The sequence below is a fragment of the Dromiciops gliroides genome, chromosome 1, assembly GCF_019393635.1.
Source record: "Dromiciops gliroides isolate mDroGli1 chromosome 1, mDroGli1.pri, whole genome shotgun sequence".
Classification (NCBI taxonomy): domain Eukaryota; kingdom Metazoa; phylum Chordata; class Mammalia; order Microbiotheria; family Microbiotheriidae; genus Dromiciops; species Dromiciops gliroides.
Window position 1 is genome coordinate 624,488,997 of NC_057861.1, and position 27,400 is coordinate 624,516,396.

General features: G+C 41.5%; 1 protein-coding gene and 1 pseudogene across 1 annotated transcript in view; both read left to right on the forward strand.

Annotated features, from left to right (window-relative positions):
• The window catches only part of MPG (N-methylpurine DNA glycosylase), a 100,206-nt gene that overhangs the window by 22,466 nt on the left and 50,340 nt on the right, over positions 1-27,400 (forward strand). The window contains exons 3-4 of the mRNA XM_043999933.1: positions 7,418-7,629; positions 9,343-9,484. Coding sequence (XP_043855868.1) covers positions 7,418-7,629; positions 9,343-9,484 — 354 coding nt within the window. The remainder of the gene's footprint in view (positions 1-7,417; positions 7,630-9,342; positions 9,485-27,400) is intronic.
• LOC122725543 lies at positions 9,345-17,618 on the forward strand (annotated as a pseudogene).

The following is a 27,400-nucleotide window of genomic DNA, read 5'->3' on the forward strand; positions in this document are numbered from 1 at the left end:
GGGAAGAAGAATGCCCTCTGGGGAGAGCCCTGGTCTGATATGAGAAGAGAAAGGCACCAACTCATAGGAACTGGGTTCCTGGACAATAGGGAGGAGAGCAGCAAGGTGGATGTGATTTTCAGCTCCAGACCATTCCTTCCTTCCTTTGACCATCTTCAGATGTCTCTCATCCAGGAGCCTGCTTTCCTGTGGGGGCAGGTTCCTCCCACTCTGGAAGGAGATCTTTCTCCAGAATTAAATACATTCATTTCCTGACATCTAAGGGGGGGAAGGGTTGGGACTGCTTCTAAAGTCATTTCTCCTTTCTCCTCCCTCCCTCAACTTCCTCTTTGCGGCTTGCTTTGATCCCCTACAACAAGGGAAGACTCTTACTGCCAAAGTTCTCCTGCCTCCTCCCCTCTTCAACATCTGGAGCTTGCTGGGGGTGGGGATTTCCTCTCATCCTACTCTGTCTACTCCTTAATCATGCCCCTTAATCACGTGGGTAGCTAGAACACTGCCTTAGAATTGGAAGAGCTGGGCTCCAGTGACTTAATCTCTCTGAGTTTCTTGATCTGTGAAATGGGCATAATAATAATAACACCTGTACCAACTCCTTCACAGAATGAGGAAAGTGCTTTACCTATAAAGTATCTTAGAAATGTGAGTTGTTATTACCATCCTGACCATCACCTGACCCTAATAATGACCAGCAAAACTCACATTTCTATGGTATTTTAAAGTTTTCAAAATGTTTTCTTCACAAACACCCTGTGAAGAGGCATTAGAAATACTCTTTGGGGGGGGGCGGGGCAATAAAGGTTAAGTGACTTGCCCAGGTTCACACAGCTAGAGTCAAGTGTCTGAGGTCACATTTGAATTCAGGTCCTCCTGAATCCAGAGTGGGTGCTTTATCCACTGTGCCACTTAGCTGCCCCAAGGCACTAGAAATACTAAACCCATTTTATATGTGAGGAAACTGAGATCCAGAGAAGTCAAATAACTTCCCAAGGTCACTATTTTGTTCTTATCATGTTCCAGGAATTGTGTCATCCAAAAGATAAAGAGACAAGAATAATTCCTGACCTCATGATGCTTAGATCCTATTGGAGGAGAAAGGACACATGCATAAGTATGTACAAAATATCTCTATATAAGTTATATGTGTGCACGTATATACAGATATGATATGTATACATACACATACCCATGCATATATACATACTTGCATAAATATATATGTGTATATACATAAATAATATATATCTATATAGATTGTGTGTATGTGTAGCTTATAGGAGATGGCATGTGGGGTAACTAGGTAGCACAGTAGATAGAGCACCAGCCCTGGAGTCAGGAGGACCTGAGTTCAAATCTGGCCTCAGACACTTGACACTTACTTGCTGTGTGACCATGGGTAAGTCACTTAACCCCAATTGCTTCACCAAAAAAAAAAAAAAAAAGAGATGGCAATTTGACCTGAGCTTTGATTGCAGCTAAGGCTAACTAGCTAGTCCAAGGTAATGAGAGGGTATGCTTTGGCAGTACAATGGTAGAGATAGGAGATGTGTTGCAGGATATACTACAACCATGCTGGTTTGGCTGATTGATAGAGTGTGTGAAGGGGAGCAATGTACAATAAACCGGGGAAAATAAGGGGGAACCAGATTGTGAAGGGACTTCATGTCCAAAACAATAGCTTGTGTTTTATCCTTGAGGTAAAGAGGACCAAATAGAGTTTTCTGATCAGGCAAGGAAGTGCCAAGGTCAGATCTGTTTTAGCAATATCACTTTAGCAACTGTGTAGTTCATGGACCGGAGAGGAGAGAGAGACAGGGAGATCCTTTGGGAGGCCCCTGTGATAATCTGGGTGAGCAGTAAGTGATGAGGGCCTGAACTTTGTTGGTGGGCAATTGACAAGACTTGGCAGCTGACTATCTATGTGAGATGAGGGAAGAGTATGGAGTCAAAGATGACTTTAAAGCTGTAATCCTGGGTGACTGGGAGGATAATGGTGTCCCTAACAGAAATGGAAAAAGAAATGAGAGAAAAGTAAAATTTCTGAGGGCAGGATAATGAAATGTTTTGGACATGTAACTTTGAGATTCCTATGAGAAATTCAGTTGGAAATGCCCATTTCCATGTGAGACTGGAGTTCAGTTACTAGGGCTAGTAAATGTCAGAGCCAGCATTTGTGTTTTGTTTTGTTTTTTGTGAGGCAATTGGGGTTAAGTGACTTGCCCAGGGTCACACAGCTAGTAAGTGTTAAGTGTCTGAGGCTGGATTTGAACTCAGGTCCTCCTGACTCCAGGGCCAGTGCTCTATCCACTGTGCCACCTAGCTGCCCAACAATCCGATTCTTTTTTTTTTTTTTAAGTGAGGCAGTTGGGGTTAAGTGACTTGCCCAGGGTCACACAGCTAGTAAGTGTTAAGTGTCTGAGGCCGCATTTGAACTCAGGTACTCCTGACTCCAGAGTCAGTGCTCTATCCACTGCGCCACCTAGCTGCCCCGAGAGCCAGCATTTGAATCTAGGTCTTTTCCTACTCCAAGTCCAATGCTTTTGTTACTATGCCACCATTTTTAATTGTACTTTACAGTTACTGTGGGACAGGCAGTGCAAATATTATTACCCCATTTTAGATACACAGAAACAAACCTAGAGGGGTCAAGGGACTTGCCTAAGGTTATATAACTAACAAGTGGTAGGATTAGAACTGAAAACTTGGTCTCATTCCAAGAAAACTGTTTTTTCCAAAGTCACAAAATTTCAGAATGGCAGAGCTAGAAGGGACCTTAAAAATCTAGTCTAATTCTTTTGTTGTATAGATGGGAAAACTCGGGCCTGGAGGAGCTAAAAGGCTTGTTTTGGTCACTCTTTCTGCATATGTACCACTTCTCTTCCCTTCCCAGGAAGCCTTCCCTTGTAACAAAGAATTAAAAGAGAGAGGAGAGAGAGAGAGAACAATCCATCAAAACCACTCAACATATCAGCCAATTTTGATGGTTCATATTTTTCTTTTAGGTATAATTTTATTTTTTTTTTGCGGGTTTTAGGTATAATTTTAATGAAGTTTCTCTGGTATATATTCATATGTTCTATTTTCCCTTAAAAAATAAGCCTGGGAAAATGTACTCTGAGGTGTGTAGAGGTCTGAGGTGTGTAGAAATGGGGCTAGAATGTAAAGATGGGAATGGCAGCTTTAAGACCAGGCACCCAGACTCCAAGTCAAGCGGAAAAAGAAGCAGGGGGTAGGATGGGGGAGGGGGGGATAAAAGGATTTTAGTACAACCACTATCTGAACTCAGGGACCCAAACAGTTTCAATGGCCAATAGGATCAAGAAGCTCAATGTCAGGAATTCAGTAATCAGGAAAGTTTATAAAGTAGTGAAAGGTGAAAGCACTTTGGCCAAATAAAAAAGTCTGCAGGATTGACTCCACAAGGAGAAGGTGGTGTCCTGGAGAGCTAACCAAGTGAGTGGGGCTTAAGGCTGAGAACAGGATCCTTCACCGGCTTTGAAGAAGTAAGATCAGATGTTTGGCTGAGACATGGTCACTTTAGTTGAAGAGACCCTTCTCTTGGCCAGTGGTGATGGAAAGTTACCAGTCCTCTGCATTCAGGTCTCTTCGCTGTTTCTCACACAAAACATCCACCTCTTAACTCCAGGCATTTTCACCAGCTGACCCCCATGCCTAGAATTCTCTCTGACATCTCTGTCTCCTTGTCTCTCTGGCTTCCTTCAAGTTCCAGCTAAAAGTCTTTCCCAATCTCTCTAAATGTCATTGCCTTCCTTCTCCTGGTTTATTAGTTTATGCTTTATGTATCTTGTTTGTTTATTGTTTTATTTTGCATGTTTTCCTCCATTAGACTGTGAACTCCTTATGAGCACAACTGTTTTTTTCTTTGTTTTAATACCCCCAGTGGTTAGGACAGTGCATATAGTAGGTGCTTAATAAGTGATTGTTGACAGACTAGTAGCAATAAACCAAAAACACCCACAAAACTCATGATTATGAGTCTTCCCTTTGTGGATTGCCCCAGGTCTATTTCATCATACACAGAGAGAGGCTGGAGAACAGAAGGAATGTCTGAAAAGGTAGTTAAGGCAGTCTTGATCATGGAGGGCAGTGAATGTCAGTTGGAGGGTATTATGATGCAATGGAAAAAGTGATGAATCTGGAGGTTTCTCCTCACCTATTAGTTTGGTAAAGAGAGCAAAGATGAAAATGGTAAATGTTGGAGGGGTTGTGGGAAGACAGGTACACTAATGCATTGTCACTGGGGCTGTGAATTGATCCAACTGTTCTGGAAATCAATTTGGAATTACATCACAAAGGTCACTTTGTAGTTTAACGTCTCCACACACCCTTTGATCTATATATAGCATTACGGAACATATACTCCAAGAAGAGTAGAGTATATCCCAGAGTAGAAATGTCCCAAATTCACCCAAATTCCACAGCAGCACTTTATGTGGTAGCAAAAAAAGAGAGACAGAGACACAGAGACAGAGATTAAAAGGAAAAACCCTTGAAACAAAGTGGGTGCTCATCAATTGGGGAATGGCTGAACAAATTATGGTCTATGAATGTAGCAGAATATTATTGTGCCTTAAAAAATAATGGGAAGGGGCAGCTAGGTGGTGCAGTGGATAGAGCTCCGGCCCTGGAGTCAGGAGGACCTGCGTTCAAATCCAGCCTCAGACACTTAATACTTACTAGCTGTGTGACCGTGGGCAAGTCACTTAACCCCAATTGCCTCACTAAAAAAAAAAAAAGAATTCTTCTAGTCATAGCTGTAAAAGGTAAGTGATGTCATTCTCTTCTAATTTTTGTATGTACTGACCTTTGATATTCAGAATACATATCCATTTTGAGGTTATTATGATGATATATGGTCTATACCATGTATGTTAGACTAAATGAAATTTCTGCCAAACTTTCCAGAAATATTGTCAAAGTGGGAATTCTTCCCAAATAATTTATATTGCCAGGTTTATCTAACACTGGGTTGAACTAAATTCTTTCTTATTCTTCTTGATCTAATATGTTCCACTGATCTACCAGATAGTTTTGATGATTACTACTTTATAGTCTGATTTGAGATCAGGAACTATTATTTCCCCTGTCATTCTTACTTTTTTTTTTTCATAATTTCCTTGAAATTCTAGACATTTTTCTTCTAATTAAATCTTATTATTTTGTCTAGTTCAGTAAAGTATCTCCTTAGTAATTTGTTGGTATGCCTCTAAATCTATAAATTAATTTTGGTATTATGATTTTTAGTATATTGTTCAGTCCAACCATGATCATATCGACATAAATATACATGGCTATTTTTTTGTTCAATTGTTTCAGCCACATCTGACTCTTCATAAGGCCATTTGGAGTTTCCTTGGCAAAGATAGTGAAGTAGTTTGCCATTCCCTTCTTGGGTTCATTTTACAGATGAGGAATTGAGGCAAACAGGGTTAATTAAGTGACTTGCCCAGGGTCACACACAACTATAATAAGTGTCTGAGTAAGGATATGAACTCATGAAGAGGAGTCTTCCTCATTTCAAGCTTAGTATTTTATTCACTGCACCAAATAGTTGCCTATACATGGCTTTGTGTGTGTGTATATACATATATACACACATATACATGAAGTTTATATTTATGCATGTATATACATGTACATAAATATGTTAAGTGAGAATTAGACCTAAAGCTCTGGAGTCAAAACTCATAACAACACTTACTAGCCATGAATATGAGCAAATCACTTAATATCTCTGAACCTCATTTTTCTCATTTGTAATGCAATATATAACACTTGTACTACCCAGCTTATTGTGAGCTGTTACTTGATGTGGTATATCATTCACCAACACTCAGGTCAAATGGGTTAGGGAATATGGCACAGAACCAGGAATTATAAATATGATGTAAAGGGCTAATTGGTCAGGAGAGATATTTTGGGGAGCACAGAAAAGTGAGGGTTTTGCAAAGCATTACAACAGGCTTAATATTGTGGATATACTACAACTCCCAGCATGCTACTGGGGAAGCCACCCATTTAACCCCTTCCTTCAACAACAGTTAATAAATATTTATTGAGCAGCTGTTCTACGAAAGAGACTATGTTTGGTGCAGTTAAAGGCTTCTATTAGGAGATTTCTTCCACAAGAATGCATCGCTGGCTTTATAGCCCCTTCCACAAGAATGCATCGCTGGCTTTATAGCCATAGATAGATAGATAGATGGATGGAAAAACAGGTGTCACTTTAGAGAAATGTTTTATAATTAACATTTTTAGGGTTCATTTATTCACCAAAAGATGTACTTGAAACTTTCACATGGGTCACAATAATCACAGAATGTCAGAGGTTTTTTAAAAAAAGACCTTAAGAATAATTTAATCTGGAAGTCCTCATTTCAAAGAGAAAAAACACGAAGACCTAGGATGTTAAGTGATTTGCTCAAGGTCATACAATGAGGGATAGCTCAAATACTCAATATAAGGTTCTCCTGTAATGTGGATACTGATACCATGGTGTGTTGGACTTTCGGGGCATCCAATTCAACTTGATTCAATTCAACAAACGTTTATTAGTCACTTGCTATGTAAATGCCAGGTACACAAAATCCTAGGCCCTGGGTGGGGGGAAAGTAAAAACTAAATCGGGGGCAGCTAGGTGGTACAGTGGATAGAGCACCGGCCTTGGATTCAGGATGACCTGAATTCAAATTCGGCCTCAGACACTTAACACTTACTAGCCGTGTGACCCTGGGCAAGTCATTTAACCCCAATTGCCTCACCAAAAAAAAAAAAGAAAGAAAAAGAAAAAAAGAATCGATCCCTGATCTCAAGGAATTTCCATTTATTCTGTTGTTAGTAACCAATCTGGAAGATAGAAAGGTAAGTGGTAGGGGTGTGTGTGTGTGTGTGTGTGTGTGTGTGTGTGTGTGTGTGTGTAGAGATAGACAGATACACAGACATAGCTAGACATGCAATATGTATGTGTATGCATGTATATATTATATATAATAATATATAGATATAGATGCACCTCTTTATTTGTCACCATCATCGTTTCCCTCAAAAAGGGCTTATTGTTTTGAAAACACCCAGATTATAAGGGGAGTGAGTCTGCCCTCCAGAATCTTTTATATATATATATATATTTAAAAAAAATTTTTTTTTGCGGGGCAATGAAGGTTAAGTGACTTGCCCAGGGTCACAGAGCTAGTAAGTGTCGGGCATTCCTGAATCCAGGGCCACCTAGCTGCCCCTCAGAAGCTTCTAAGTCCAGGCTTTGGCCCTTACTTTCACAAACCAGGAAAGACCATCCCTCCACTGCCTTACCTCAGGGGGTTAAGGGAAAGCATCGAAAAGAAGGACCCAGGATACTCCCCCAGCTGGAAGTGAGCTCTTCCCCCTCCCCCGCCTCTAGTCTTCCAGGGGGCAGGGCTTGGGGGACGTGACCCCGCCCCTTGCGGACGCCGAATCCGACGCCGCGCAGCGATTGGTGGGACGTTGGCGGGGGAAGCGGAGGTGGGGCAGCTGGTCTCGAGCTCTGGTCCAGGTCCAGATCCGGATCCGGCTGCTTCTCTACCTTGGACTCCGGGTTCCCTGGAGGAGATACCTCCTCCTCCTCCTTCCGGGGTAAGAGGCCTAGCCCCTAGAGACAAGACGACTGCCTCTAAGATTCTCCCTCCCTCTCCCTAGACGCCAACCCCAGTGTGGTCTTCTCCGCCTCCGCACCCCCCTCCCCCGCTCCTCCATTCCTCTGCCCCTTCTCTTTCTTCCGCCATCTCCTCCCCTTTCTTTTCCTCGTCTTCCCCTTCCCCTCCCCCCATCTCGCCTCTTCCCTACCCCCATCTCGATTCTGCCCTACCCTTCGCCTTCCTGCATCCGAGGGCCTCTCCCCACTTCCCAAAGCCCTAGGCCTCTGTTCCCTCTTTCCCGCAGCGCCCCGCCTTCCCTCCTCTAATGGCTTCCCCCTTTCCACCCAGCAGCTCCTTCCCTGTATCCCCCCTCCCCCCTTTCCTGGCCGAGGCTCTCGGCAAGGTTTCATTTCATCTTTCTCTTAAATCTTCCATATCTCCCTTCTCACCGACCCCCTCCCAGCCAGAGCTCCTTCCCAGGAATCAGACCCCCGCCCTCATTTTTTTTCTTCCATAGAATTTCACCCATCCCCTCCCCCACTCAGGTTTTTACTGAGAAATCGCCCCCCCCCCCAGGCCCCAGACTTTTCCTCCGAAATTTAATGTCTCACAATCATCCCTTCATTGGCTTCCTCTCCTAAGAAATTCTTTTCCTTATTCAGACGGCATTTTACAATTTACAAAGGCCTTGGAGTGAGAAAGCCATGGATTTCTAGGCCCAGCTCTCCTAGCCGTTATAACAGTGGGCAAGTCACTTTTCTTTGAGACTCTGCCTCAAGGTCAAGTGATCTTAATTTTTTGTGTTTCTTGGCCCCCTTAGTAGTGTGATGAAGTCTGTAGAGCCTTTTTCACAATGATATTTAAAAAAATTTTTCTAATTTGGGGGGCAGGGCAATGAGGTAAGTGACTTGACCAGGGTCACAGCTAGTAAGTGTCAAGTGTCTGAGGCCAGATTTAAACTCAGGTCCTTCTGAATTCAGGGCTAGTGCTTTTATCCACTGCACTACCTAGCTGCGCCCCCCCCCATCATAATATATATATTTTTTTAATTTAATTTTTTTTTTTTAGTGAGGCAATTGGGGTTAAGTGACTTGCCAAGGGTCACACAGCTAGTAAGTGTTAAGTGTCTGAGGTCGGATTTGAACTCAGGTCCTCCTGACTCCAGGGCCGGTGCTCTATCCACTGCGCCACTGCCCCCATCATAATATTTTAAATGCATAAAGTACCAACATTATAGAAGTCAGTTATGTTGACAGTTATCATATATCTTTTAAAAAAGAGTTAATTGACTCCATATTAAGAAGCACTGCTCTAGAAAAATGGAAGTGATAATTCTTTTTTTTTTTTTTTTGGTGAGGCAATTGGGGTTAAGTGACTTGCCCACGGTCACACAGCTAGCAAGTGGCAAATGTCTGAGGCCAGATTTGAACTCAGGTCCTCCTGACTCCAGGGCCGGTGCTCTATCCACTGCGCCACCTAGCTGCCCCATGGAAGTGATAATTCTTGAATCTGTTTCACCATGGTGATGTATTAACAAAATGTTTCGTCACCTTTTAGATGGTATAGAAAGGTGAAATTATTGTTACTATTTGTCACAGATCAGGACAGAGGCCTAGAAAGGCCACACGTGGTTATAATAACTCTTCCTGTGACCCTACAGTCAGCCTACTGGCCTCTGTTCTAAGTTCTCCAGTGTCCGTTTTCCCTACAGGTGCTGGCCAACACTTGGATGCCTGTACTGTCTTCTTCAGCATTACCATGCACCCTTGGCTTGCCTAGACCTGGGTGCTCTTCTTCCATCTTTTCACCCCTCCATATTTAGGAAGGGAATTCCAGCTTTCAAGATTACTCAGGTGAGTGGGGTTAGGAAAAGCCTTGGCCTGAAGTCCTGAAACGTACCCAAGAGCTTGTTAGAAGTCATAAATTGAAACCTGGATTCCAGACTCAGCCTTAACCCTGTATGACTTTGGACAGAGGGTTATATATTTGGATCTTGAAGGGATCTTAGAGATCATTTAGTCCAACACATCCTACAAATGAAGAAAAACAGGCCAAGATGGATTTTTGACTTGGTCAAGTTTACACAGTTATTAAGTAAGAGAGTCTGGATTAGAGCCTAGATCTCTTGACTAAATTCTGTGCTTCTCTAGCTTGAGGTTGGGATTCATTGGTGCTATTTGTTTTCTCCTCTTGCTGCTATTTTTCCTATGTAGGTGATAGAACTGTTTTGTATCAACTTGAGAATCACAAAGGTTCAGTGTGAAAGAACTTTGAAATATAGTCTAGTAGTTCATACAATTTTTTTTTTTTTGCGGGGCAATGGGGGTTAAGTGACTTGCCCAGGGTCACACAGCTAGTAAGTGTCAAGTGTCTGAGGCCGGATTTGAACTCAAGTCCTCCTGAATCCAGGGCCGGTGCTTTATCCACTGTGCCACCTAGCTGCCCCCCATACAATTTGTTTTTATAGAGAAAGAAATGTGGCTAGAGAAGTGACTTGCTAGTCAGTAAAATAGGAGAGGATTCTGACCCTGGGCCACACCACACAGGTAGCACAGAACATTTGCAGAATGTGCCTGGTAAACAGCTAACCAGGCAAAGGTTTGTATGGTCAGTGTAACAAGTACAGATTTGGGATGACCAGAGATTATCTTTAATCTTTTTTTTTTTTTTAAGTTCCCTTTCCTACTCACAGGAGGGCTCACCAAAAAAAAAAAATTCATTTAAGGGGCAGCTAGGTGGCGCAGTGGATAAAGCACTGGCCCTGGAGTCAGGAGGACCTGAGTTCAAATCCGGTTTCAGACACTTGACACTTACTAGCTGTGTGACCCTGAGCAAGTCACTTAACCCCAATTGCCTCACCAAAACAAACAAACAAAAACTTACAGGAGGGCCCAAGAATTGGACCTTTGCCCTTCATTAAGTGAGACAAGGCACAGCTCCAGAACTGGAACTGGCCAAATGGGCATTTCCCTTCTCTGTGCCTCAGTTTTCTCCACAGTAAAATGAGGGGATTAGACTACCTGATCTCTGAGATGATCTTCCATCTCTAGGACATTACCAGTCGCTGACCATAGGCCAGTAGGGATTCATTCAATTATTCACAAATTCGCTGGTTGAACATAAAATGATTCCAACAGACATGTTATTAAGTACCCACCATGCAGGAGGAAAGTCTTGTTTGGGGTGATAAGATGTTCACACAGATAAAAATTCTATAGATTTAAATAACAGAAATATATAATAGGAGAGATTATACATTAATGGACTGAGTAGTAAACTATTGTTACAGCCTACACATATATTGCATTTTATAATTTACCAAGTGCTTTTTTCACAACAACCCTGTGAGGTAGATTGTACACACATAACCATATAAGACTCCTTTTAATAAATCTATATCCCTAAAATGAGATTTAAAAAAAAAAGATCTTTGAAAGGAAAAATACACATAGATATACATTTTAAAATAATGGCAATTATAGGCTTCACTTGGATTTTATACAAGCCAGATGTTGGGGGAAAGTGCTGCTTGTATTTGAACTGGGGCAGGTATTTGACAGATAGGAAAAAGGAGGACCAAAGCGGGAATGAAACCTGTGCATTGTGACCTAGGGAGCTGATTAGGTCCAGAACCCAGGTCTCTGCACAGCCTCTGGCTTAATAAACTTGGTTATAGATGGACTCAAGTATAGTTTGGCTTCTGACAATGTCAGAAATGCTGCTAAGCCTGTTTGAGGGTAAAGACCTACTTGTCTTGGTGTTTGAGGCCACAGCGTTTCCTATTTGTGGAGACAAAATAGTGGTTTCTGATGTCACTGGCCTTAACTTCTGTCTTCTTAGAGGAGTCTGGAGAAGGGTGAGAGGCCTAGAGATCTAGTTTCACTAGAAGAAAAGTAATTACAGCAAACATTTCCATATTGTCTTATGGTTACAAAACACTTTGCATACATTATTTACTTTTATTCTCACAAATATGTACGGTAGACATTTCAGTTGTTTTTATCCTCACTTTACATATTGGGAAGCTGAGAACCACTTTAGGAAAGTGACTGTGCCAGGGTGACACTAGTAAGTTGTGGAACCAGGACATGAACCCAGAAGTCTGGTACTTTTTATACTACTATAGTATTTCTTGCTTATAATTGAGGTTGCAGAAAAGATGGATGGGATATAATCTCTGTAAGGTACTTTAATGTGCTTCCATTAGATTGTGGGCTAAGAGCAGACACCTTCTGTTTTTCATTTGAGCAACTTCTTTAGTGAAGTTTGCATGTTCATAGCTGTTGGCCTGGCCTACATTTGGAAGAATGTTGCTAGAGATTATTTGGTCTGGTTATCCACTCAGCACACTTACCTCTCGCCTGCACTTTTTCCTGTGGGAGCTCACTAAACTTCACTGGTGCCACTGGGACACGTGAAGTCTAGTCTGTCCAAAGGTTATTAATACTGAGTTGGATTTGGCATCTTTTTATAACTATCTATTTTTGAACATGACCACAGTGGGAAAGGTGAAAGACGAAGATGTGGAGGGCTCGGGAAAGACTTTGAGTAAGCAGTTTGTTGTACTGGAAAGCACGTTGGCTTGCAAGTCCTGGGTTCTAGTCCTTGTTTTTCCTCTTGTTAGATGTGTGACCTCAGGCAAATCATTTAATCTCTCTGAGTCTCACTTTGTCAGAATGAAAGGGTTGACCTAAATAAGCTCCAAGAGACTAGTTTTAATATCTGATTCTATGTCCTAACATTGTTTTCTTCTAAGGCTCCTTACAGCTCTTACATTTTATGAATGTAAGCTCTGTGAAGGTAGAGATCATTGTATTTCTGTCTTTGTATACGCAATACTTAGCACAGTGCCTTGTTCTTATTTGGAACTTAATGCTTAAATGGAATTGGATTAAATTCTATATTGCAACAATCTCATATTCTAGTATCCCTGCAGATTCTTAAGTTCAAATGAAAACTCTTGACACAACCATTCAGTTTGCCTCTCTCAGTCTCCGTTTTTTCTTTTGTAAAAAGGCCTGCTCTGTCTCACAAGGTGGTTATGAAATAAGTGCTTTGCAAATAGGAAGTAAATTGAGTTGTTATTATGGTATGATCTGTATTCTAAGTTCCTTTCGGTGTTGGCATTCTGATGTTTTATGACCGTTCAGCTGTTTGGGGATACTTGGAGATTGAGTCTTACCCATCTGACTAAGAGCTAGCTTAGTGCTCTGAAGCTTTGTTTCTGTAGCTCATGAATACTTTTGGATGGGAGAAATTAACTTACTTTTCATTTTCTTATCATTCTAGGCAAGTGACTCAGAATATTTGTGTCATTAGTGGGCTACCTGTTAGTGTATTTATTGATCAGAACATCATCTGTGGTATAAAAGCCACTGCTTGGTTCTCTGGAATGTTATGACAAAGAACTTTATTATCCCTGAGGGAGCCCTCGTGGCCAAAGAGCCCAAAGCTACAGCCTTTTAATTAATTCTCATTTGCTTATATTAAGTGGTTAGAATTGAAACTCACTATCGAGCCCCACCCAAAAAAACCCAACTCACTATCGAGCACCACATTGATACAATAAACCTTACCTGTTATTTTATTTAATCTATGTGATTGGCAATGCAGGTATTTTCTTATTTTTCCAGTGAGGAAACTGGGGCTCAGTGAAATGTATTTACATTGCACTTTAGGGTTTGTAAGATACTTTCCAAAGGTCAACTCATTTGGTACTTCTCCAAGATCTCGTACTTGGTATTGCTGAGCCTGGAACTCAGACTTGGAGTCAGAAAGACCTGGATTCAAATTCTGCCTCAGATGTTTAGCTCACTAGTTCCATGACTAAGTAATTTATTCAGCCTCTCAAACTCAGTTTCCTCATTTGTAAAATGGGAGGAGTAAGAGCATCTGCCTCACAGGGTTACGAGGCTCAAGTGAAATAACTTATGGTTAAAAACCCCAACAAATCACAGAAGACTTTATGACTCTAAAGTCAGTGTTCTTTCAGAGTGCTGGGCTTGGAGCCCAAAAGACCCAGAATCAAATTCTGTCTCAGGCATGACTCTTAAGTAAGTCACTCAACCTCTCTTAACCTCAGTTTCCTAATTTGGAAAATGGAGATGGTAAGAGCAACCACCTCACAGGATTGTGAGGATTGAGTGAGATCATTTATGTAAAAGACATTGTCAATATTTTAAGTGCTATAGGGCAGCTAGGTGGTGCAGTGGATAAAGCACCAGCCCTGGATTCAGGAGGACCTGAGTTCAAATTTGGCCTCAGACACTTGATACTTACTAGCTGTATAAGTAGGAATGGGAATATTTAAGTGCTATACATGTCAGCTCTTATTGTTTTTATAGAATGTGAAAGCTCAAAGAGACTTTAGAAGAGACATGGCAGAGCTAGGAGGGAATGTTAAGATCATGTAGCCCACTATAGCCCTTATCCCCTCAGGAACCCCCCCCCCCCATTATTCCCTTTAATGTGAAAATGCCTAGATGCTGTCCTTATGGCTCTCCATATTAAATTGTGCCAGGTTGGGATAACCTAGCATGAAAAATCTATTGTCTAAATTGTAGAGCTGTTTAAATATTTATTTAGTTATTTAAAGTGTTGAGTTCCAAATTCTATCCCTCTCTCATTCCCTCCCTCCCTCCCCTCCCCCCTCCCCAAGGTTGCAAGTAATCAGTATAGGTTTGTAGAGCTGTTTAGATTGTGAAGCTAGGTAACTGTAGCTTTAATTGTAGGACTTGTACTCTTCCATCATAAATGCAGCTTATGCATTTAGGAGGTTTGCAAAGGAGTGGAAAGAAGGGACAGAAATGAACTTTTTTTGTTTTGTTTTTTTAATGTTGCAGATAAGGATTTCCATTTTTTTCCATCTCCCTGCTTCCTTTTGTTTATCTAAATTTTAAATAGCATAATAGGAGTTAGGCCTCTTGAGACTCCTGCGTTTTCCAAACCAGCTGATTGTTCCTGTGCCTGGAAGACTTCTGGACCTCACTGGGAAGTAGAAGTGGAAATGGCAGGGGCATCATCTGTGGATTTTAAAGTCTCTGTGGACCAGGCATGTAGAGCCGCTGAAGAATTTGTCAATATTTACTACGACACTATTGATAAAAGGAGAAGGGTGCTGACTAGATTGTACCTGAACAGTGCCACTTTGATTTGGAATGGAAATGCTATTTCTGGGCAAGATGCCCTGAGTGAGTTTTTTGAGATGTTGCCTTCTAGTGAGTTCTATATCAGCGTGTTAGATTGCCAACCTGTTCATGAGCAAGCCACTCAGAGCCAAACTACCATCCTTGTGGTGACCAGCGGTTCTGTGAAGTTTGATGGAAATAAACAGCGCTATTTCAACCAGAACTTCCTGCTCACAGCGCAAACCACACCCAACAACACAGTATGGAAGATTGCAAGTGATTGCTTCCGCTTCCAGGACTGATCTACTTAGTCTTGGCAAAAAATAAACTCTAAAATATTTGAAATTTATTCATTTTTCTCTTGTCCCGTTCATTGTGAAAATGTGAAAAGTGTGCCAGAAGTGATGTATCTTTACAAATGTAGATCCCTAGAAACAACTTCTGCAGTTGCCCTTAAGAGGAGTAGGATTTTATTTGTATGTAATCTGCCTTTTAAATACTCTGATGTTGAAGTTCTGAGCTTGCTGCTGCTTTGTTCAAAGACAACTTGATTAAAAACAAAACAAAAAAAAGACAACTTGATTGATCGATTGAAAAACTGGAATTCTTTGTCCCCTTAGTGAACCATGGACACTCTTAGCTCAGTCTAACACCCTGGGATATGTTTTCTGTGTATATATATATGTATATTGTTAATATAAAAATACCTGCAGTGTTTCAGTAAATAGTGAGAGTAGTCTCAGCTTATGGACCACCTAAATCAGAACAGTAAAAACACCCCTTAATTGTACTTGTTGGGTTTTCATCCCTACTCTGACCTGAAGAAATGTCCACATTACTGTTTTGTTTTGTTTAATTTAAATCTTATTTCATTTATTTTATTGTTACATTTTATGTTCTGAATTGTTTCCTTCCCTCCCCGAACTAGAGAAGGCCACCATTGGACACATGCATTTGTGTTGTGTGTAAAACTGTACTATGCGTACTTTTATTTGTTTTTTTCTGGAGGTGGATTACATCTTTCTTCTTGGTCCTTCGTAGTTGATTTGAGTATTTTTAGTACTCAGAATAACTTAGTCATTCATAGTTATTCTTTGAACTATATCGTTACTGTATATAACATGTTTTTTAGGAGGAGTGATAATATTAACTTGTATGTGGGTTTAAGTTTTAAAAATACTATAGATACATCAATTATCTCATTTAATCTACTCAACAACTCTTTGGAATAAATAGTATTAAATCTCATTCCCATTTTACAGAGGAGAAAATTTGACCAAGATCACATAGCTGGCAAGGGTCAGAGAACTCTCTCTATTATTACATCATGATGCCATGATGTGGGGCAGCTAAGTTGCAAGGTGGATGGAGTACTGGGCCTGAGGTCAAATCGTACTTCAGATATATGCTAGCTGTGTGACTCTGAGCAAGAAACTTCATCTCTGCATTTCAGTTTCCTCAGCTGTAAAATGTGGATCGTAATAGTATTTTCTTCACCATAGTTGTTGGTTCATGGTTTTTCAATGAATTATTTCAAAATTAAACGATGTCATGACTATGTAACATAAATGAATTTGAATGGAAACAATACTGTAATAGTGCACTGTATTTGTAGCCACAGAATCCGAGTTTGTGACCTAGATATGCCATTTATTAATGTGAATAAGTGAGCAGGGGCAAATGAGGTCTCTTTGAGCCTCAAGTTTTCTCTTCTATAAAACAGGTATGATAATACTTCCTGTCTCATAGGGTTGTTGTAAAGAAAGTGGCCAAGTGCTATAGAAATGGGAGGCTTTATGATAGTAGTCAGTTGTATAGAATTTCACAAAGTTTTTATTGCTGTCTTTTTTGTTCTTATATGACCTTCATTTCCCAACCAATACTTCCTTCCCCAGCTAGAGAGCCATTCCCTACAATAAAAAATTTTTTAAAAGGGGGAAAAAAATCAGTTCAGCAAAACTACCAAATCAGTTGAATCTTACAGTGTAAGTAGTATCCCACTCCCATAGTTCCCTCCATCTTCAAAGAAGGGAGAGAAGTACATTCTCTTATGTATTCTTGGCTGTTATAATTGCAGTGTCCGTTGTTGGTTTGTTTTTTAAAATTCTGTTGTCATTGTGTTCATTGAAAAGCATACATTAAAATGTTCATTGATGTTTTTTGTCTTTACATCACCTTCATTTTCAGTTATATCTGCCTTCCCTATCCAGCAAGCCATCCCTTGTAACAAAGGGAAAAGAAAAGAAGAGTAATTTAGCAGAACCAACCAGCACATCAGCCAAGCCTAATAGTATATTCAATATCCATGGCCGTAATCTCCAGTCTAAGAACTAAGTCCTCAATCTAAGAATATATCTTTTTGACAAGGCTTCACAAAAGGGAATGTTCCTTGTCAGAACCCATATTCCAGTTTATAGTAACTCTTATTCATGTCTGCCTATTGTCCATGAAACCATCCCTGTTAGGTCTCCCATTTAATATGTGATGTTTATGGGTAGGTAGCATAAGTATTACTGCCCCTGTTTTACAAATGAGGAAACTGATACTTAGAATAAAAGACTTGCCTCTTGTCACATAGCGACAAAGTGTTAGAGCTGGCATTCAAATGCAGATTTCTCATGCCAAGTCTAGCATGCTCTCTGCTGTACCATATTACTGCTATTAAGGTAGAAAATGCTGATCTTCTTGACTTGTTTGTACCTTTGTCCTGTGTATTTTAATACTTGATTAGACCTTTAGTATCTATGATTCCATTAACATGGATATTTCTCTTACTCATGTGGATTGTAAACCCTCTTTATGTTGAGTTGTCTTTATAAGTTGAAGCAAAGTAAAATAAAAATCATCACCTGATGGTCAACCTTCTTTGCTCAGTAAACATTTATTAGGGGGAAAAAATCACATTTATTAGGCACCTGCTATGTGCAGGGTACTTTTCTAATTGCTAGTGATACAAAGACAAAATACTGTCTCTGCCCTCAATGCCTTCTATGTGCCAGGACCACTTTGCCCATTTTATCTTTTACCAAAGTTTTCTTATACAGAAAGAGAATGATTTACATGATTGCACATGTATGATCCATATCTGATCACTTATTGCCTCAGTAGGGGGAGGGGAAGGATAAAATTTAGAACTCAGAATTTTACATTAAAATGTTTATTTATTTTTAAAAAATATTTATTATTTAAAAAAATAATTGAGGCCTTTATCAGAAACACTGGCTGTAAAATTGTTTCTCTGCTTTCAGAAGGAGCCAGTAGAAAAAATAGAAACAATAGGGAAAGAGTTATGGGAGGGATATTGGGTGGAAGAGTGAAGAATGCTCGTTGAGACAAGTTGGCATATGTCCCAGTGGAGACAGGAGGAGGGGGGCATTGAGGATGGGTAAATGAGTTTGTCATGGCAAGGAGAAAGACTTTTTTCTTTTTGGCGGGGCAATGAGGGTTAAGTGATTTGCCCAGGGTCACACAGCTAGTAAGTGTCAAGTGTCTGAGGCCGGATTTGAACTCAGCTCCTCCTGCATTCAGGGCCGGTGCTTTATCCACTGTGCCACCTAGCTGCCCCAAGACTTTTTTCCCTTGGAAAGGAAGGAGGGACTAAAAAAGAGGGAAAGATAGAAGACTGGAGATTATGTAAAAGGGTTTGGAAGTATGAATTAGAGGATAAGAGAAGGCAAAACAAATGGCTTCCATTTTATTCATAAAATAGGTGAGTAGGAAGAAGGAAGAGGCAGAGGAATGATATAGGGGCCTTCAGAAGGGAAGGAAAGGTTCAAAAAACTTGTTCTAGAGGTCATGACAGAATCAATCCATATTGAATAAGAACATTGCCATCCAGCTGTGAGGGCCCAGTTGAGGTTAGATTAAAAAAAAATTTAATAGGACCAAGTCAACATGACATAGTGGTGTGATTTCTTCCAGAAGTAAATGATGGAGATTGGAGGAAGCCAGGGGAAAGGTATTTGGAGGTCGGAGACAGTAAATGTTGGACTAGTCAACTATAAATAGAATAAAAACTGAAGTGAGAAAAGTGAGGCCAGAGTGGGGATAATGGTCCAAGGAAGCAGGGAGGAAGAGAGGTTCTGGTTAATAATAGGAGATATACTTAGAATCATTAAAATTATTGAACATCAAGACTGCAGGGCATCTTAGTGGACAGAGCACTGAACTTTTGTATATCCTCTCTCTCTCTCTCTCTCTCTCTCTCTCTCTCTCTCTCTCTCTCACACACACACACACACACACACACACACACACACCCATACTCTTATTTTGTACAGTACTCTGCATGGAGTAGGCACTTAATGTTTGTTGAATGAATTTGAGATCTACCCATGGGCTGGACTATAGGACCATTGAGGTCTTTTCCAATTTTTATTTATTTATTTATTTTTTTGGTGAGGCAATTGGGGTTAAGTGACTTGCCCAGGGTCACACAGCTAGTAAGTGTCAAGTGTCTGAGGCCGGATTTGAACTCAGGTACTCCTGACTCCAGGGCTGGTGCTCTATTCACTGTGCCACCTAGCTGCCCCAGTCTTTTCCAATTCTGAGATTGTGAACTTGAATTCTAGCTTTTTCTCCCTAGACTACCACTTTTCTCTCGGTGACTTCACCAGCACTGTTAGGTTTAATTATCTCTGTGCTAATGACTCATTGATTTATATACCCAGTCCTAGTTTCTTTCCTGAACTCCAGTTTCACCTCACAAATTGCCTAACGGACATTTTGAGCTAGTCTCAAAAATATCTCAAACTCAAACATGTCCAAAACCAAACTTGTTATATTCTTCCCCCCCCCCCCCGCCCAACCCTGCCCCAAACCCTGCACCTCTTGTAAATGTCCATATTTCTGGATTCTAAGGTTCACAACATTGATGATGTCCTTTACTCCTCATTTACCCTAAGCCCACACATCTGCTCAGTTTCCATATCTTCTTATTTATACCACCACATCTGTCCCTTTGCAGCTCTTGCATCTGCCTCCTTCTTTCCATTCACATAGCCACCATCATAGGTCAGGCCTCACCACTTTTCCCCTGAACTATTGCTATAACCTATTCATTGGTTTACCTGTCAGAAGGCTCTCCCCTCTCTAATTTGTCCTTCACACAGCTGTCAAAACTCCAGTGTCACCTTATAGCCTCCATGATCAAATAGAAATTCTCCTGTTTGGCATTTCCCATCACAATCCGGCCCCTTCTTTATAACTTTATATTGTACCTTCTTCCCTCAGATACTGTGGGTCAGCCAACCTGGCCTTCTTTCTTCTCCTCCTCTTTGGCACTCCATCTTTCTTTGACCTGCCTTGGCACTGGCTCTGCCATGCATGGAATGCATGCCCTGCTTCCTCACCTCTCCTGCCCAGAGCCCCTCATTTCTTTCAGGACTTAGCGCAAGGTCATGAGTCTTGCCCTGATTTCCCCAGTTGTCCCAGCCTTCTTTCCCAATCACTGTGGAACTCTTTGAGGTCATCACGGACTGTTTGAGTTCTTGTCTTTGCACCCCAAGTACCCAGCTTAGTGTATGGCACGTAGTACATGGTTTAGACTAAATGTGTGTGGATTGGCTGATTCATTCTGTATTCATGTGTATTTCTTTGCAGGTAGACTTGGAAGTGTTTTGTAGTTTCTGCAATTATTTTATTTTATTTTATTATTCATTCATCTGTCTGTCCATCTGTTTTTGTGTGGGGCAATGAGGGTTAAGTGACTTGTCCAGGGTCACACAGCTAGTAAGTGTCTGAGGCTGGATTTGAACTCAGGTCCTCCTGAATCCAGGGCTGGTGCTTTATCTACTGTACCACCTAGCTACCCCAGCTGATTCATTCTGTTGAGAGGATCATAGTTTGAGGCTGGAGGGAACCCTCGAAGGCATTGAGTCTGACCTTACTCCTTTTTTACAGTCACACTGGAAATAGGCAACAGAACTGGAGTCACCCTAGGTTGTCTGATTCTAAAGTCAGGGGTCTTCCACAACCCTGTGTGATAAGGGATCTGTCATTAGGTGAAAATGTGTAGACGTACTTCATCTTCATAGAGCTTAAAGAAGGTCACATTTCAGATATTCTTAACATTTACCTTCCAAATTTTCTGTGAGGTGGGTCAGTAGTAAACCATTTATTTATAAGCAGAGGCAGCTACGTCAAGCACTGAGCTTGGAATCAGGAAGACCAGAGTTCAGATCTGGTCTCAGACATTTACCTAAGCTGTATGACCTTGGGCAAATCACATCATAGCTGTTTGCCTCAGTTTCCTCACCTGTAAATTAGAGATAATAACAGCACCTACATCCCAAGATTGAGGATCAAATGAGATAATATTTGTAAAGGACTTAGCACAGGGCCTGGCACATAGTAGGCTCTATATAAATGCTATTATTGTTATTGTTACCATGGAAACAGATTCCAACAGTTGAGATAGGAAAGTCCAATATTTATCCAGGTGTCTGCACTTTATGATAACTTTATTCACTAAAGCCTACATCATGGCATCTAGCAGTGACCCTAAAGGCTACACCAATGAAATATTAGTTGGGACAAATACCAAGCTGGAAGGACTTCAAGCATGGGCTTGGGTTTTTTTTGTTTTTGTTTTTGTTGTTGTTGTTGTTGTTTTGGGGGGCAGTGAAGGTTAAGTGACTTGCCCAGGGTCACACAGCTAGTAAGTGTCAAGTGTCTGAGGCCAGATTTGAACTCAGGTCCTCCCAAATCTAGGGCTGGTGCTTTATCCATTGTGCCACCTAGCTGCCCCTCAAGCATGGGCTTGGTGATCGAGTCTGTGGGCTGAAAACCAACGGACCCCAAGTTTGGAGAAGTTCATCTCCAGAGGCTTGATTGCTGTCTGGGTGCTACAGCCTCCATTAAGACACTGAGGTATGGGAACCTGTACCCAAATGCACGAGGCTAAAATCAGCCAAGCTGGAAGCACCAAAGCATACACTGTATTGCCCTGTCTCTTTCCTCTGATGGAACAGATCCCAGCTTTCTTTGCAGTTACATTCCAGTCATGCTTATCTAAGCAGATGGGGGTGGGGGAGGGCTATGCCCGAGTCTTTGTTTCTTTGATTGATTCACAGCTTATCAATCATCAGTAATTCCTTCCTCTTGCTATACTGTTGGGAAGATAACACTTTATTTTCCTTTAGTTACCTGCAGATTGCTGTCTCCCTAAGAGGCTTTTGGGGATATCTTCAATCTCTCATCCACAACCCATTTATAAACTATACCTCTGGGCTCCTGTGGGTTAAAGCTTCCTTTTACTGCCGGCTATCTCATCTGCTGTATTATGTTGATTCCTATTCAGCTTAAATTTCTGAGGCTCACTTTTATCTTTTCCTTTACTCCCCAATGCTGGCGGTTCCCTGCTTGGGGGGGACACAGTTCCCCTGGGCAGTGACTATGGGAAACCATGTCCTAAGAGAATGAAGTTCCTACTTCTATAATTGCCTCACGAAAACTCAATTGAATTCATCCAACAATTATTAAGTGACATACATACAGAGCACTGTGCTACATTTTGGTGATAAAAAAGATACAGATGAAGACCTTACATTCTACTGGGTGATACACTGTGTGCACAAATAAGTATATTACAAGGAAAATTGAGGGAGTAAAAGTGTTAACAACAGAGGTGGGAGGGAGCCACGTCTGAACCTTGAAGGAAGGTAAGTATTCTAAGAAGCAAAGTTGCAACTCGGAAAAACATTTATTAAGCCCTTCCTTTATGCAAAGCACTGACTAAGCACTGTGGGTTTCTTTGGGATGGACCTGTGATTTCTTAAATGTGGGAATCTCCAAGTGTGGATCAGTAGTGGTACTGAAAAAAGCTCAGCAACTTCTCTGTAGTTTAAGAGTCTAAGAAATTTCCCAGGACACTCCGGTTAATCTGCTTTCCCATAGTCACACACAGTGACCATGCAGACGGTATCCGAAGCAGGACTTGAATCCAGAGGCTGAACGCTGACACCAAAGCTGGCTTTCTATCCACTAAACCTCATCACTGGTGTTGGGCACTGATTATCTTTGCAGAGTCAAAATCAAAATGATCTCTTCCTTTAAGGAGCTTACATTCTGGTGGAGGGATACCTGTAAGTCAGCATATGGATGAGCAAATTGAAAGTACATATAAAGTAATGTTGAGAAGGAGAGCGTGCTAATAAGTGGGGGACTTCCGATAAGGCCTTGTGCAGGAGGTGGCACCCAAGTCATACCTGGGAGTATGTTCCAGATGTGGTGGTAGCCTGTGTGAAGGCAGAGAGGGAATGGAGGGTTGAGCTTAAGAAGCAGTTAGAGCTAGTTAGTAGAGGAGTTTGGTTGATAATACCTAGAGTTTGTGAAGGGGAATGATATGACATCAAGCCAATAAGCATTTATTAAACATCTACTATGTGCCATGCATAATGCACATACATATATGTGTAATAAAAAGACAAAAATAGCCCCTGCTCTATAAGTCTGCAATCTTGACTGGGGAGAAAACATAAATAAATGGGTACACATTGGAGATAATCTCAGAGGAAAGACACTAAGATTAGGAAAATTGGGAAAGGTTTGTTGCAGAAGATGGGGCTTTAGGTAGACTTCCAGGGCAGAGCCAAGATGGTGGAGGAAAGGCAGTGAGCTCTCGAACTCATGACACGATCACTCCAAAAAACATCCAAATAATGCCATAGGACAATGCCTGGAGTAGCAAAACCCACAGAAGAATGTGCTGAAATCATCTTCTAACCAAGAATGGCTTGGAAGGTCAGAAGGAGGGGGCTGCTGTGCTGAGACAGGAGTGGAGCCCAACCCCACAGTCATCCTGACACAGATGCAGTCCCAGGAAGACCTTGACAGAGAAAGAGACCCCCAGAGACTCTGAATCAGCTGAAACACCAGTGTCATCTGGAACTAAGCTCACAGTCTGGTGAGAGGGCTGAGCCCTTGGCAGGGGGGGAGACTACAGGGGTCTATGCTGGTGCTGCGGCAGAACTTGGGTTTTTCACCACTGTTGGGAACCAGGAGGTAGACTTGAGTAGCAGTGGCCCAGGTTGGGGAGGGGCACAGGCTCATCGGAGCTGACAACCACAACACACAAAGCTGGTTGATTAGAAAGTTGGTCTGGGGTCATCTATGGACCAGAGAACAGGCCAGGTGAGTGAAGAACCTGATCTTCCTTAAATCATACCACCTGGGACTTCTGAAGGTTGGGATAGTGCAGCCTGGAAACAGTGCCCCACTTTAAGGAGCTAAAAGTCTAGTAAAAGAAAGGCAAAATGAGCAGACAGAGAAAGGTGAGGATCATAGAAAGTTTCTTCAGTGACAAGGAAGATCGAGATGCACCCTCAGAGGAAGATGTCAACATCAGGGATCCTATATCTATATCTAAAGCTTCCAAGAAGATGGGCCTTTAGCTGACACTTTAAAAATTTATAATTTTTTAATGTAAAATTTTTTTCCAATTACATGTACAGGGTTTTTTTGAGTTCCAAATTTTTCTCTCACCCTCTCTTCCCTCCTCCCTTCCCCCTCCCTAAGTCAGCAAGCAATCTGATATAGGTTATACATTACAATCACGTTAAACTTATTTCCACATTAGTCATACTGTAAGAGAAGAATCAGAACAAAAAGGGGGAAAATGCAAGAAAGAACAGAAACAAAGAAGCAACAACAAAAGTGAAAATAGTATTTTAGCTGCCACTTGAAGGAAGCCAGTGAAACCAGGAGACAGAGATGAAGAAGGAGAGAGTTCCATGCTTTGGGGGCTGGGGTGAGGGTGGGGGGAAGGCAGCCAGTGAAAATGCCTGGAGCCAGGAGATGGGATATCTTGTTCAAGGGAAGGCATAGAGGCTAGTGTCATTGAACCTGAGTTTGTGGAGGGAAGTAAGGTAGAAGAACCCAGGGAAAGTAGGAAGGGGACAGGTTATAAAGGGGTTTAAAAGCCAAAGATTTTATATTTGATTCTGCCAGCATTTGGAAGCAAGGTAGAAGATAAATGTGAGGCTCAGATTTATCTTTGATATTTGGTTAATAGAAGTACTAAGGAATGACTGGAATTTATTGACTAGTGGGATGATGTGGTCAGACATGTGTTTAAGGAGGATCTGTTTGACAGCTGAGTAGACTAGAGTAGGGAGAGATGAGTCATGGAGACCAACCAGAAGGCTCCTGTGATAGTCTGGGTGTAAGGTGATGAGGCCTGTGTTGAGTGTGGCAGCAGCCTCAGAAGAGAGAAGGGAGAATGCATGAGAGATGTCACAAAGGGTAGAAGGAAGAGAATTAGGTATGGGGGTGAGAGAGAGTGGGGACTTGAGGATGACACCAAGGTTGCAAGCCTGGGTACCTGGGAGGGTGGTAGTACCCTTAACAATAGTAACAGGGAAGAACAGGGAAGTTAGGAAGAAGAGAGGGCTTGGGGGATGGGGGTGGGGGAAGGTAACGAGTTCAGTTTGGGATATGTTAAATGTCAGATTGTTACAAATGAGAGCCTGGAGTTTGGGAAAGAGGTTAGCTCTGGCCAGATAGATCTGAGAATCATCTTCAAGGATAGAATTGAATGCATGGGAACTGATGAGCTCACCAAGCTAAGTAGGATAGAGAGAGAGGAGAAGAGAGCCTGGGATAGAGCCACATAATCCGTGGGGAATAGCCATGGTTAGTGGTTGAAACCTGGATGCAGAGCCAGCAAAACAGACTGAAAAGGAGCAGTCAAATAGGCAGGAGAAGCAGGAGAGAGCCATGTTACAAAAACCTAGAGAAAGGAGAGTGATTGACGTTGTCAAAGCCTGCAGAGAGACCAAGAAGGATGAGCAGCTAAGAGAAATGGGAACCAGATTATGTTTTGGTTTTGTTTTTTGGTGAGGCAGTTGGGGTTAAGTGACTTACCTAAGGTCACACAGCTAGTAAGTGTCAAGTGTCCGAGGCCGGATTTGAACTCAGGTCCTCCTGACTCCAGGGCCAGTGCTCTATCCACTGCACCACCTAGCTGCCCCGGGAACCAGATTATGAAGGGTCTTAAATGCCAGGCTAAGGAGTTGGTTTATTCTAGTATTTGAATAAAGGAGCAGCATGACCAGATCTGTCTTAGATCATTTTAGCAGATGTATGGAGGATGGATTCAAAAGGGGAGAGTCCAAGTAAGAGAGAATGAGGACTTGAACAAGGGTGATGGCTATGGATGTGAGCAATGTTGTGCAGGTGAAATGTGCATGAGGCTTGTGTTTAGGGAGAAGATTTTAGACCTGTTTCTTTTCTTTTTTTTTTTTTGTGGGGCAATGAGGGTTAAGTGACTTGCCCAGGGTCACACAGCTAGTAAGTGTCAAGTGTCCGAGGCCAGATTTGAACTCAGGTCCTCCTGAATCCAGGGCTGATGCTTCATCTGCTATACCACCTAACTGCCCCCTAGACCTGTTTCTTTTGGCATGGCCTTGAAACATCTAGAAGTCAGATGATGAAGCATGACTAGCATTCAAGAGAGATATTATCCCCAATTGAGAAATGGTCAAAGGATATGAACAGGCAATTTTCTGATGAAGAAACCAAAGCGATCTATTCCCATATGAAAAGATGCTCTAAATCTCTAATGATTAGAGAGATGCAAATTAAAACAATTCTGAGGTACCACCTGACACCTATCAGATTGTCTAAAATGACAAAAAAGGAAGATAATAAATGTTGGAGAGGCTGTGGGAAAATTGGAACACTAATTCATTGTTGGTGGAGCTGTGAGCTGATCCAACCATTCTGGAGAGCAATTTGGAATTATGCCCAAAGGGCGATAAAGCTGTGCATACCCTTTGACCCAGCAATCCCACTTTTAGGTCTTTTGCCCAAAGAAATCATGGAAGGGGGAAAGGGTCCCACATGTACAAAAATATTTATAGCTGCTCTTTACGTGGTAGCAAGGAATTGGAAGTTGAGAGGGTGCCCATCAATTGGGGAATGGCTGGACAAGTTGTGGTATATGAATACAATGGAATACTATTGTGCTGTAAGAAATGATGAGCAGGAAGAGTTCAGAGAAACCTGGAGGGTCTTACATGAGCTGATGACGAGTGAGATGAGCAGAACCAGAAGAACATTGTACACAGTATCATCAACATTGAGTGTTGACCTACTGTGATGGACTATATTCTTCTCACCAATGCAATGGTACAGAAGAGTTCCAGGGAACTCATGATAGAAGAGGATCTCCAACAACAAGAAAAAAAAAGAAAGAAAGAACTGTGGAGTATAGATGCTGATTGAACCATATTATTTCTTTTGTTTTGGGTGCTGTTTTTTTTTTTTCCTATTTTGAGGTTTTGCATCACTGCTCTGATTCTTTCTTTTGTAACAGGATTAATGCAGAAATAGGATTAATGTTATTATGTGTATATATATATGTGTGTGTGTATATATATATATATATCTATATGTATATGTATAGAGATATATAGATATAACCTATATCAGATTACCTGCTGTCTAGGGGAGGGGGGAGGGAGGGAGAAAAAGTTGAGAACTATCTTTACATGTAACGGAAAAAATAAAATACCTCATACATTAAAAAAAAAGAGAGAGAGAGAGAGAGATTAGCATTGGGGGCTTAATGTTTGAGAGTGGATGAGATCTCCAGGAGAGAGTGTAGAGAGATGTGAAGAGGACCCCCATGCTAAGGGGGCA